The sequence below is a fragment of the Melanostigma gelatinosum genome (genome assembly GCF_949748355.1).
Source record: "Melanostigma gelatinosum genome assembly, chromosome: 2".
Lineage (NCBI taxonomy): Eukaryota > Metazoa > Chordata > Actinopteri > Perciformes > Zoarcidae > Melanostigma > Melanostigma gelatinosum.
In genome coordinates, this window is record NC_136635.1 from 11,465,183 (window position 1) to 11,479,048 (window position 13,866).

The 13,866-nt window shown below is 45.4% G+C and overlaps 1 protein-coding gene across 1 annotated transcript; it reads left to right on the forward strand.

Annotated features, from left to right (window-relative positions):
* Positions 1-671: 671 nt before the first annotated feature.
* qser1 (glutamine and serine rich 1) lies at positions 672-10,901 on the forward strand. Its single transcript, XM_079282401.1, has 13 exons — positions 672-990; positions 2,833-2,942; positions 3,298-3,435; positions 3,886-7,191; positions 7,419-7,723; positions 7,819-7,935; positions 8,048-8,181; positions 8,271-8,443; positions 8,578-8,715; positions 8,814-8,911; positions 9,054-9,200; positions 9,371-9,466; positions 9,628-10,901. The coding sequence occupies exons 1-13, from the start codon at positions 881-883 to the stop codon at positions 9,766-9,768; spliced, it is 5,013 nt and encodes a 1,670-aa protein (XP_079138527.1). The 5' UTR covers positions 672-880; the 3' UTR covers positions 9,769-10,901.
* The last annotated feature ends 2,965 nt before the right edge of the window (positions 10,902-13,866 follow it).

Sequence of the window (13,866 nt, forward strand, 5' to 3'; positions counted from 1 at the left end):
AACTACTTGAAATGAAAATCTTTTAGCGATATCTTTTAAAATAAAATTGATATTTTAATTATTTTTGTCTCATCTTTCAACTGTGTGTGAGGTTGTCTACACGTATGCAAGCTGGCTCTATGGTGTATCCATTTTTATTTATTTGTTTTGTGTGCTTATGATCAGGTTTAATAACGGTCATACAAATTGTTATCAATGAGATAGATAGATACTTTCTTCATCCCGCAAGGGGAAATTTGTTTGTTACAGCAGCAAAAAATATACCTAAGCAATAAAGTAACAAGGCTGCTGATAAAAGCACAAAGGTTATCCAAAAAAGGTCTCACAGAGGGGAGTTGCAACAAACTGAACAATTATTTTATAACTTCCAAACAGGCTCCAGTTTTAGGTTATTTGCCTGAATTTATTATCATTTAATTATTCAAGTTATCTGGGGACATTTCTCAATAACGTCAAACTAGTCGCTTCATATGTGGAGTTGGGGTTTCTATGACACTGTAGAAAAAGCTTTTGGCATCTCAAATGACCTCAAAGAAAGACTAAGAGCTGACCTTTGGGATGGAGGTAAGAGAAAAAGGGGAAACTACAAAACTTCCAGCCAAAGTCTGCGGTGCATCCTGGGAAATGAACTAACATTGGTACGTTGAAACCATGCAAGGCTTGCACGGCTCCCCATGACGGGAGACTAACAAAACATATCGAAATCACTCAGAAGGCTAAAGGTACACTCTTATCCAGGATACCTCACGACTTCACGGCGGCTTTGCGGACCGTGCAGCGCTCTGACGGGACTGCGTGCCCCTGGGTTGGATCCCGGAGCTGCTACGATGCGTGTCCGCTGCTCCACGAAGCTCCGTCGGGGACGTGAATCTTTCACCGGATGATGGACAGGAACTACCCGACCTCCAGCTTTGCGGACGCGCTGGCTCCACCAGCACAGACCGTAGCTTCTTGGGCCTATGACCGCAACACGGCTAGTGTCAAGCCAAGGTAAAGAGATGAAGGAGAGGGCACCTTCCGAAGGAAATGTCGGTGATGGAAGGCCTAGCTTTGCTGTTGGAGAAAAGTGCAAAGGTCCATGTTGTTATCGGGAAACAGTGGAGGAATTGGAGAAATGTCGGAATTTGCTCGGAGTTGTAGAAGCGTTGACTTGTCAGCGGCTCATTTGCCGTGTGTTGCAGTCACGCACCTTGCTAGTTTTCGCTAGCACACCGTCTCCCCAGCATGGCCATAAACAGAGTTTGCACTGACTAGAGGAGGGAGTAGTTTTATACATGTCATAACCTGACCTGCTAGACTGCTTAAACGAGCATTTAACGGTCTGTTTTCTTGACTCACAGGTGCTCGTCAAAGCCAAAACAAGATGGGTAACTAGCTACCGATGCTAGTCATGTCAGTTATGCCACCTCAAATGAGTGGCACATAGCTAACGTTATTGGTGTTACCTAAGAGCGAAGAGGCGACGTGTCTCTGTGTCACTGTTTTTAGTTAGTACTAAGAGGTCCGTTGATATATTTTACATTATTTTAACTTGCTTTATATTTAGTAAAATAGACAGTGAGTGTGACCAAAGTTTTAGAGCTCTAACTTAGTCCAACTCGAGACTGTTGTGTTATGATCTCTCCATCTTGTAATTATAACAATGAATCACACTTAATGACAAAATTGTATCCGCTACATATTAGTCAGATTGTGCTCACAAGCAGCACAAACGTGTATAACTTATAACACATCTAACCCTCCCCAAAGCATGTAGAGAAGGGCCAGAGCAGATTGAGTTCGATGAGGCACTACATTAGACTACTGAAACGACAATGTAATCGATTTGTTGAATGAGGAATACATTGTTATGATTGGAATCAATTGTGTTTTATTTTATAAGGTACACTTGCAAAATCAATTCAATCGACAGCTCAGCTCACCCATACATTTCACCTTAACAAAGATAGTGGGTTGTTTATTGAAGTTTCTGTTTGCAGTGGTTTTGTCCTGGACTGCATTATAGTGAGAAGTGTTTCAAATGCTTCGCCCTTTACAAACATGAGAGGGGGGTGGGGGGATATTCAAAACACATTTCAGTATAATGCAGTCCAGTACAACACGATCACTAACTGTGACCTCAGTAAGAAGAAACACACCCCTCTGACCGTGTCAACTAAAACTGAACGTTATAATCTTCAGAAATGTGGAATATGTGTCGGATCTGTTTTATTGGATTGCATTAGCTGAGCTATATCCTACTTTATAGTTAAATAGCAAAGACGTGTTGCATAACAGAAGATGCCAGTTGATGAGAAAAAGAGGCTGATGACTCCCTTTCTTACCTCTGTGTTCTTCCACAGATGCTTACCTTCCGGCAAAAAGGAAACACTTCTGATTAGGCTGGCTGCAAATGATTTCCTCTTGATTTTATATTCGTTTCCTTTGAATTTTCTGCAGAGAAAATATAAAGTCGTGTCAGATATTACACTTCTTTTTCCCCCCGATTTGTCTCAGTTCCTCACACCCAGAAGAGCAATCAATGTTTACGTTTGGACGTAAACAACAGTGTCCAGTGGATTCTACAATTCACAAACCACTGAACATGTGCGATGTTTTGTATGAATAACTTACCTTTTATGACTACTTTCTGTGAAAGATGCATAGCAGCGTGTATTCATCACGTTTTATAAAGCATGTTTCGTAGAGCTATTGTTTTCTAGAGGGTGTTTGTCACCCAGTAGACAGCCAAGACTTTACAGAAGGAGTTCTTGAAAATAAACTTGAGTTGGGTGCTTCGTCGCTGCTTGTGAAGATGAGCGCTTTCATGTACGTGTTTGTGTGTTGATACAGTCCCAGTTATGGTGCAGCACACCTGGATGCAGAGCTCCTCCAGCGGCAAAGCTACGCTAACACCCACCAGCTCCCCACCTACACTACATCGCACCTTCCTGCGACAGCAGGTGAGTTATGAATTATTGTTTGATGCATGTGCCACCAGTCAGAATGGTGACTGTGAAGGGTGTTTCATTTGTGGTACTCGAAACACTGAAAAACTTAATTTTAAGAACTCAACGGTGAGCTGCATGGATAATACACAAGCCTCACTGCAGACAGCTTATAGTTATTACTAGAAACTACTTCCATTTCATTATCACTCCTTTTATACACGTATATTGGCTTGGTCGATTTATCTGGCAAATTTTGTAGATATCGCTAGAGGCAAGTGAGAGATGTGTTTATTTTTTTGCAATTTTACTTGGCACATATGATTGTGATGACTTTGTTGCCCGTTTCTTTTCCTTTCTTTACTTTCAGGAACACTTGACTCAAGCAGTAATTCTTCTGAGACCTCAATCATGAGCTTCCTGTCAGCCATGGAATCTAGAAGCCTTCAGGCTGGTCCTGTTAGTGCCTCACTGCTTCCTCCTTTTAGACCCCCGCCATGGCCTGCCGGTGAGAACACGTCCACTAATTATGTGTTATTTTCACGCTACTTACGAACCACCTATTGTGGTAAAGACGTTTTTACTATGCATGTAGGCTTCTTATCTTTTTTAACATCATCTGGAACCGGTACTCATTTTAAATGTGCCGCAGAGTAGTGAATACATGAGGTGTTTTGTCGAGAAAGCTACGTTTATGTATGATGTTTGTGTAGTTGTAAGAAACATATTTACTGATGCAGCTTATCTAGGAGTCTAATAATCTACAATCATAAGCCCAGAATACTATTGTGTACTAGACCAGATCATTTTACACTACCCCTAATAATATATAATGTTTTTAGAGATTAAAATAACAACCAAAATGACCTATTGCCACAAGTTTTATCGAATGTTAGGTTTAATTTATCCCTTCATGTTGCCGGTCCGGTCCTTATTTTGTCTATGTTGTGCAATGCAGGTACCAACTCCACCACAGAGCTGTATTTGACTGGTGCCCTGCCTTCTACTGCCACTTTCCCCTCCCCTGCTGCTCTGTCGTCCTATCAGCACGCTGGTGCCTACCCTTCCCGGAGTTATGCCACCAACCCATCCTTGGCTCTCCAGGATCCTGCCTTCAGCACTTCCACCAATGGCCTGTTCTCCCACCACGACCCGCTCATCCATCTCAAATCAGGCCAGACTGTGCTTCCCACAGCACTGGCCTTCAGTCATCTCTCCAGCCCGGCTTTGGGTTCTTCTCTGCCTGTCCAGTCCTCGACCTACCGATCTGCTCAGGAGTCAGCCCCCCACCTGTTACAACCCCAGTTCAGCCTGCTCCCCTCTGCCCTGCCCGCCCCTCACGGTGCCCAACAACCCTACGGGGCCGCGGTTTTCTCCGGCTCTATTGAAAGAGCTCTTCAGCGTGAATGTAGTGTGATCAAACACCACCAGAGGCCTTCCAGCAGCCACGCGGCCTCCGAGCAGTTGTCCAATTCAGAGCACCCTTTACAAGGGTACTTTGGCTCTGGCAGTGAAGCGGACGTGTCCTACCAGCAGGACCCGTCCCGTCAGACCCCCGTGTCCTGCAGCCCTTCCACAGGAGCCGATTCCACCCAAGGGGTCAATCGGGCGCCACCACCCAAAACGGACTCGGTAACTCAAGCGTATTCGTCCACTTCTGTGCCGAAGGCTAAAGACTGCTCTTCCAAGCTAGCCCAACACCCTATTGGGGATGAGGAGAGTCACGAGCACTCTCACAAGCTGACTGAAGGGTCTCCTGATCGCTACTCCTCCCCGGGACAGAAGCAGAACTCGGTGATTGCTAATCAGCAGTCAGTCCAGCTATCCAGCCTAATGTCCAGTAGTCTGTCTCAAAGCTATATCACCCCGCAAGCCCAGTCACAGCCCTCCCATTCCACCTCGGACAAACACTCTCCCCTTTACAAGACTCTGCCTTCCCTCTCCAGCCAGTCTGACAACGTGGCATCTGTTAGTCAGACTCTTGTTTACTCCTCCAGTCCCAGGATGAGCCATGAGCAGGAGATCCAGTATGGAGGCCAGGTACAGGGCTTGTGTCAGGGGAACCTCTCTGAGAGCTACCCCACCTCCCACTCTCAGGGTGCCCCAAATGTGATTTTTACATCTCAGTCACCGGGGCAGGTTTCAGTGACTCAGAGCTATGCCACAGGACAATCCCTTAACCTCAACTCCTCTTACCCACCGACATGTGTGCGGAGTCTGCCCACATCCAATTCTTCACAGGACTACAGCCTCATGCAGGCGTTGTTGGGAGGTAAAACACATGACGCACTGTCCCAGCAGCAGACACAGACTCATAAATATGTTTTGTCTACACCGTTGCCTACCTACTCTTCAACTGCTCAAGCCTTACAAAATAACATCAGATCCTCGATACAGGACATGAAGCCAACATATGGGAAACAGAAACTTATAGAGCTTCCTCTCCAGGACATGGATGCTCTCCAGCAGGCATCAATGGAAGCTTCTGCTGCAGCTAGTAATATGTCTGCTCACAACAATGTCATCTATGTCTTTTCAAAAATGGACGATCATCACAAAACACAAAGCGTTATCCGAAGTTATTCGCGTTCCGATGACCAGCTCATGGGACTAGTTCACACGAGCACAGCGCAGATAAAGGATGAAAGGATGGGTTCTCTGAGCCAACAGCACATTCATCTAAGCAGTGCTGATGGTCAGGAAACCGCCAACACAAAAACTACAAACTCCAGTATTCTAGCTTCACATGTGCCACTTAGCTCAGAGCAGCTAAAGCAGCACCCTCTCCAACTCAAACCTCCCGAGCCGCATGAACAAAACCCCCAGAATCACACTCAGTCTCAGAGCCAGGCCCCGGCAGCCCACACCCAATTCATCACTGTCCCCAGCGCGCTTCTCGAACCCAGCCAGATGATTCTACTTCAGCAGCCCCTTGTCCACCACAGTCAGAACACTTCAAAGGTGGTGTCCGTGCAAGGTATCCAACCGACCCAAGATCTGGGCCCCGTTCATGTCCAGTATCTTCACATGGGCCGAGAACTGCTGGGCGTGACTGAAGCCCAGAGGCAGCAGGGCACAGTAGTGTCTGAACAGAGCTCAGGATGCCCCGATTCCTCTAAACACCACTACAGCCAGTCGGCAAACCACCAACCAAACGATGGCAAGAACCACTTCGCTCTCAACTCCATTTGCTTCCCCGACTCGATGCTGCTTGCAGATGACCGAAATATCTTGTCAAACGTCGATGACATCCTGGCTGCCACGGTGGCAGCCTGCGGCGTCACACCGCAAGACTTCGTCAAAGCTACGTCCTCTGCTGAGGCTGAAATGGCAGCGATGGCTAGCCCGGTTGATTCCAAAGGCCACTTCCAGACTGTGGATATAAGGCACATGTCGCCTAGTTTCTCCTCAGCACAGCAGGCCATCATGGCCAACACTAACTCCCACAATGTGACCATGACACTAAATGAAGTTCAGATGGCCACACACTGCCTTGGTCAGCCCGTGCACCACAGCAGCTCTGAGCTCGATGGAGATGGAGGAAGCTCTGAGAACGATTATCACTTAGCCGCTCAGGTGTACGACGCCCCGGGTCTCCAGAGCAGAGTCAAAGGGAATGCAAAGTGTATTAAAACGGAGGACGGCCTCATGGAATGCCAAGGCGGTGAAGACTTTCCCAAAAAGAAGGCTCGCCCTAAATCCTTGACCCGCGGTCCCGAGGAGGATAGTGGACAGGCCAGACCGGCCAAGCGCAGCGGGCAGGCAAAGCGGCAAAACTCCAGAGGTAGTGACGCCGGCTCGCCGTCGGCCTCACACGGTGTATACGATGGTTGTCCACAGCAGGAGAGAATCAGACAAAAGATCAGAGAAGTTGAAGAGAAACAGCCTGAGGTCAAAACTGGCTTCATTGGCTCCTTCCTCGACTTCATCAAATCTGGGCCCAAACATCAATACTCCCCGAGTCCTACGCGGACTGTTAGTCGCCCGAGAAAGCCCTGCACCACCTCCAAGGCTCCGCTGTGTACTTTGCCTTCTTTGCCTCCCGCTCTGCACACTCTGCCCGGGACTTTGATTGCCCTGGAGAGCCACGGAGTGAGAACCCAACAGAAGCGTCTGGATGAAGATTTGCAAAAGAACTTGGAGACTCTGCCATCTTTCAGCTCCGATGAAGAGGAGAACACTGGGAAGAACCAGGCCCTGAGGAACAGCATCAGCTCAGCGCTTTCAGCTCTGGATGAGTCTTCAGATCGGAAACCCAGGACAGGTAATATTACCCTGCTTAAGCTCGTCAAGAGCCTCCAATAGCATTATCATCACAGCATCAACCTACAGTCTTCTATATTATTGTTCAACGACCAAATTTTGCAGCATTACTGAAACTGGTAGCTTGTAATGTATACGAGGTGTATTTTGCATAGGAAGTGTTTCAAAGTTGATGTTGACGTCATTTTCATATTTCTTTCTCAAACTAATTCTCTTCTCCTTCTCCAGATAACCAGATCCCCGGTTTGATGATGAAGGCGGACCAGGTTCCCATCATGCCCCACACTGTGAGCGAGACCTGTTTCTCCCGGGTCACCACGCCGACACAGACGACAAACGCCCTCTCATCCGGGACTGTGTTTGTGGCCAAAGAGGAGTCTAAAGAGACCCCAGCAGGCCAGCTGGCTGTGCAGTTGACGAGTGTTGCCATGGAGGGACTGACTGACGAGGAGCTGTCAGACAGCGGAGGGGAGGGGATGTACAGGGAGAGAGACGAGTTTGTCGTCAGGAATGAAGATATTGACAACTTGAAGGTACACTTCTATCCTATCAGATCCTGTGTACAGTCATAGTTGAGCATTTTGTTGTTTAATTTTCTCGTAGGGTAACTTTTACTCCATGTGTCCAGGTGACGATGAGAGCCGGCAGTGAGCCGCCAGCCATCTGGAAGGTCCAGAAGGCTCTGCTGCAGAAATTTGTGCCCGAGTTGAGAGATGGAAGGAGAGTCTTCTCAGCCACCAACAGTGTAAGTAAAAGCAGACACGCCAATACTCGATGTATGACTGCATGAGCATTCAATCATTCAAACGATTTCTCTTTACTCTGCAACAGGTAACATGTTGTTTTCCTTTGTGTAGTATCTTGGGTACTTTGGTGATGCCAAGACCATGTACCAGAGGGTATACGTGAAGTTCTTGGACACCGTAAACAAAAGGGAGTATGTACGCGTTTGTAGTCGGAAGCCCCGCTGCAAGCCTATGAACTCGCTAAGGTACGCTAAGAGTTCTGACCGCTGTAGTTCCTTTTGTCTTTTTAAACTTCGCTCTTCAGTGGTGTCACTCTCTTTGTTCTGCCACCCAGGGGTGTTCAGGTGAAGACTTTGCTGGGCTTGACAGTCGACCCCTCCTCAGTCTCCCAAAGCCAGAAGCCTCGACCCAAACAACTCAAGCCCAGGGCCGAGCCCCCACCTAAGAAGAGGAGGAAATGGAAGGAGTTCTCCCCTACTTCCTCGGGATCATCTGCAGAAGATGATGGTGAGGAGGCCTTTTGACCTTTTTTTCATTCAATCTGACTTGGCTATAAGTTGATGTGATTGTCGTCTAAATATCTTCCCGCTCTCTCACTGCCTCTTCATGGTCTTTAATCTGTCCCACACACACACTCGTAGACTTAAACCCTCCAGTACAGTTTGCTTCACGGTTACTCAACACGCGGACCATGAAGGAGACATTCAGGTGCTTTGTGGAACTGCTCATCAGCATTGCCTTAGACGAAGATGTAATGACAGCACTTGAGAGGGCAAACGGTGAGTGAATCGACCGTTGACTGTTTTTCAAGCTAGGTCAAGAACCGAATATAAAGAAAAGTAGTAGACTTGAGGTATGTTAACTTGTACTGTTTCAGATGAGTTTCTGCTGCCACAGATGAAAAGAGTGGACGGGATGATCGCCGACAACAGGAAACGCCTGCTTCACAAACTGCACATAGGGCAGATCCTAAAGGTGTGTGTGATTTATTTGTTGGGGCATTATTTTTGGCTTAAGAGGCTTAAAAGACAAACCTTACAAACAACCTGAATCTGTTTTGATGACAAAGAGAAAAAGCAAAGGTAACCCAAGTACCTCCCCCGTTGTGTGTCTTCAGACGGCTCTAGACAGCTTCCCAGAGATCTCCGTTGTGACTGAACTGAAGAAGGATGGGGAAACCCCGGCCTTTAAGGTGCGTCTCAGTGGGAAGGCCTACAACAAGAAAACCATGAAGCCCTACAAGATGCCTAACAAAGTGCCTCAGGTAAGACAAGAAAATATTTTGGTCAAATTGACTGTGCTCTCAATATCTGTCCAGTAGAGAGCACCATTTAGTCTTTCTCACTGCAGCCACTGTTCCCTTCCCCGTCATTAGATCCCTGATATGACTTGTATAAAATGTCTTTGAAACACGTCTGCTTTGTCCCTTTCTAGGAGTATACAGTGGACCAGCAGAAAACTCAGTGGTTCTCTCTGTACCACTCTTTGCAGCATTACAAGTACCACACTTACCTTCTGTGTAAGGACGAGGTGAGACGTTGTTTACGCGAGTATGCCTGCTGTTGAGTTAACATTTTACCCCCTGACGAGTCGTATTTTGTGGGTTTGATTTCAGATGCTAATTCTTCACAGGAAACTTTGCTGTGTTCTTTTAGAAATGTTTTTTTTCCGTTTGTGCGTCTGCCCTCCAGATTGCATCTATGCGGGTGCAGACAGTGGACCTGGGGCAGGAGGAGGCGGTACAGAAGTGTCTGCAGAACGGCGCTTGGGTAGAGGGGCTCTTCGATCGCTTCGGAGAGCTAATCAGTCAAGTGCAGCAGGCCTGCCGGTGATCCAGGCTCGACAGGCTCGGTTTAACATAAATATATAAATCAAACGCACCATAAAACAACAAAGTCTCCAACACTTAAAAACACGAGGAGGCCTCCAGCTCAACATGGCAACAGAGAAGGATGGAGTGAGTCTCTCCTTCCAGCCACAAGAGAGAGATCTGAATCAGGGACCTGTCAGCTGACTTGCCTGAGAGACGTTTTGGCGCCTGTGGCCTAAAGGTGGCAGCAGTTGAACAGCGAGACGGTAAAGTTAAGAGTCTGCGTCTCAGCAGCAACTCGATCAACAGAGGACAAGGACTTTGGTTTAGAGAGCATTTTATGGGAGTCTTGCACATAATGCTTCTCTTAGTCTTCGTAAGTTTTTGTAGTTACAAGCCCCCTTTTTTTATGGGCCTTTTCATTAAAAAAAATAGTTTTTCAATTGTTTTTTTCTTCTTTCTTTTTAGTTAAATGACAGATTATAACCAGTGTGTAAGCACTAGATAGAAATCTATCTGCATAGGACGTAGAGCACAGCAAATAAACCTGCAGAAAGTTGATTGTCGACAGTTCTAACAAGCCTTTGTCAACCCTGTGATGTGTCTGCTCACATACTGACAAATTGATTTATTGTAAAAACGAAAAACAATCTATATTATGTATAACCGTAGTTATATATCGTTTGTAAAACATCCATTTTTGAATGGAGTGCCAACTTATATATAATGTACATTTTGTATAAAAGAACAGGGAGGTGGGAACTGCAGCGATGGATTCAGTAACTATATACTGTATCTATTGTGGTTTAACTTTTGTGCTTCAAACACCCGTTTGCTTATCAGATGCAAGTCAGTGCAGTTCCAGTGCTGCTTTTTATGAATTTTGTTAATGAAATGATATGACTTTGACTTACCAAAAGGTAAAATGAAATAAATACAAGTTGTCTTTATACTCCTTTACAGATTCAGCCCACATTTTATGGCAAATAGATATATATTTTTCACATAAGTAAATATTGTTCTAAGACACTTTTTCATTGTTTTTCCACAGTTTTCCAAAAGTGGACTCTTTATATGTCATTTATCAATTTTACGCTGTGAAAAACAATCTTGTTTACAGATGCAGTTTGTAAATAAAGTGCGGCATGTATTAGATGTTTGCGTCGCTGTGTTTTGTCTGAGAGGGTTAACATCTTCTAAATGATCTGGGGCTCGCGCAAGTGTGACGCACCAGATTTAGAAAAGTCTTCCCTCTGGGCCCCCCCCCCCCCCCCCCCCATATGATCTCATTAACATTTGACGCTCTTGGTACATGAAATTATCTCCATGACACAGGATCTGATGTCTGGTGGAGGTAAGAGTAGGTGAGAGTGAGATTATCATCTTTCATCCCTTCGCGACCCCAACTGAAAGAGAACGTGTCCTCAGCTCAGTGAGGTGCCTCAGTGTAACACATCACCTGCTTGTAGGAGTGAGAGTGGCGTTCGTATTGGCTCATATTCTTTAGCGGGGAGGACATGATTGTGATGCTCGCCCACCATGCTCTCATGACCAAACTATTCACTGTGAATTGGTGGCTGACTTTGTGTGTCGTCTGAGAGCCTGTTGAATAAAATATGATTGTCGAGCCACAATGCACAACATTACTGGCAACCCCCAAACAACAAGAGTGTCTCTGTGCTGCAGAGCGACGGCTCTGTGAGGAAAGCCACTGTCCTCTGTCCTTTAGGGCTGCGGAGGAAGGCCAGTCAGACCAGCGTTTGGGATTCCGGCACGGGCACAACTGCTGGAGACAGATACTGAATGTCTGCTCTCCAGATGAAAAGCATGCGAATTTTAATGCACTGCATTGTTCCATATGTGGGAGACTGAGGGGACCCTTGAGGCGGCGTACGAATGTAAGAAGGGCACAGTGACTGGCCGGCTGTGTGTTGGATTGCGCTGCCTATTGGTTTTGGAAATGCCCAGTGGTGAAACCTAATGTACTGTGTGGTTTAACCAGTGACGTGCACACTTACTCTACATCTGCATCGGTGCATTTGGGAGTCTCAAGTAACACTTAAGATACTTATACTTGGTGGTTCTGTTTTATGCGACTGAACTCTATTATTCCACTTCAATTCAGTGGAATATATTCATCGAGTTAGCAGGTCTAGATGCGAGGTCGATCCATATTTTCACGACTTTTTTATAAACAAATGCACTTTAAGAATGAAACCCGAGGTCTCTAAACTTTCTGACTTGTGATTCTGACAGAAGAAGCCGTGTATAGTTGGAGGCTCTTGTCACGTTTCTGATGTCTCAGAGTGCCACCATTTTTATCAGATTGTTTCATTAAACTAATTGTTGAGGCCAAATATTTCACAAAAGGCAAAGCTTAGAGAATATTTTAAAAAATGATTTGTGTCTGAGACCCTTATGTTTTGCATGAAGCCTTATGATGGGCCTGACCCCTGACCCTGAGTTTAGGTAATAGTGGACTAAACTACCCAATTGTATATAAAATAGTTCAAAGTAGCTCCACCTCAACCAGCTACAACAGTAACATGTGACTTACTGCATCGCCACTAACAATATTGTATCAGTCACACGGTTCAGTTTTATTCCAAAAGAGTTATTTTACCTTTAATACTTTAAGTATATTTTGCTGCATATTTACCCAAGTCACATTTTAATAGCAGTACTTTTATACTTCCTCCGAGACTGGCATTTGGGGCAATTTTTCATATACATCGGATCTGTAAACATAACTTCTTTTAATGCCTCTTCCTGGAGAAAATCTCTTTGTCATCATTACTGTAAACAAACTACGACTTGACCAGCATTGCGTGACCGATAAGAATGAAGGGGAAAGAAAGGGAAATGTGCAGGGCTTTCCGCCCTCATGGATAGAAGCAGGAGAGTAAATATCGCTTTGACCTTGTGGACTAGAATTTCTGATTTTATGAACCAGTTCTCTCTCTCTCTCTCTCTCTCTCTCGCTCTCTCTCTCTCTCTCTCTCTCTCTCTCTCTGTCTCTCTCTCTCTCTGTCTGTCTGTTGTGGCAAGTTTACAAAATACCAGCACATCCCCTGCAGTGTGCTCATTTGTAAGTTGTAAAACCAGTTTGTTTCTCCCTCTAGCTGAATGCACTGAAGTTACCTTTCATTTAAGGTGTGCGTTTCCTTTTATTCCGTTCGCTTGGACACGATGGCTGTGTGAATCTAAAAATACCTCTACATCTACAAGAACAGAAAAGGTGCGTTTACACACACACGGCACAATAAAGCCACAGCCAAGTGTCCTGAGCTTCTGTGAATTCAGTGCTCAGAGATTGTTTGATGCCAGTAACTGACTGCTTATGAGTCATACCTCTTTGTGCTGATAGTCAAAGTCAACTGGTATTGTTAAACAGATTTCTCTGACACAGGAGTAAAGAAAGGTTTACTTTTGTGACTCAATGCAAACAAGATGCCATTTTTATATCAGGGAAAGGGATTAAAGCAAGAAAGAGTTATAGTCCTGATATTTTGGAAGATATGACGTTTAATCGTTCTTGTTTCTGTGTTTAGCCATCCAGGTAAATGGTTCTGTCAATGTATCCTACATTTCCATAATGCAATTTTGGCATCTTTCAGCAGACTGCCTTCTAAATGCCCACTTTTTTCAAACCCCCACACCTCCAGTTTGTGAAACAGGCAAGACGCTAGACATTCTTGTACTTTTCAAAACCACTGGTGATAATATGCAGCTGTGTCTGTGACGGACTAAGTCGTATTTGTTACGATAAACTGAACATTGTGTGTAAAGTTACACACGTGCACATCTGCATTTTCCTTTGAGCACCCTGCCTTGCTCAAGAGCAGCTCAACAGTAAGTAGGAAGACATTTCTGTCTGTGCTTTGTGAATGCAAACTACACAACTCTCCTTCTCTGATCAAATGGTTTAAAGCGTTTCACAGATCTCTGCCTCTTGCTTTCATGCTCACTCGTTCTCTCTTTACCTGCTCACATAAAAGAGCATTTTTCTACAAGGAAGAGGTTAAGAGGACTGTAATCAAACCGGTTTACACGCCTCTACCTCTTGCACCATACTTGTGTCTCGTGATGATAGTCGCTGATTTCCTTATTGTCTCCCTTT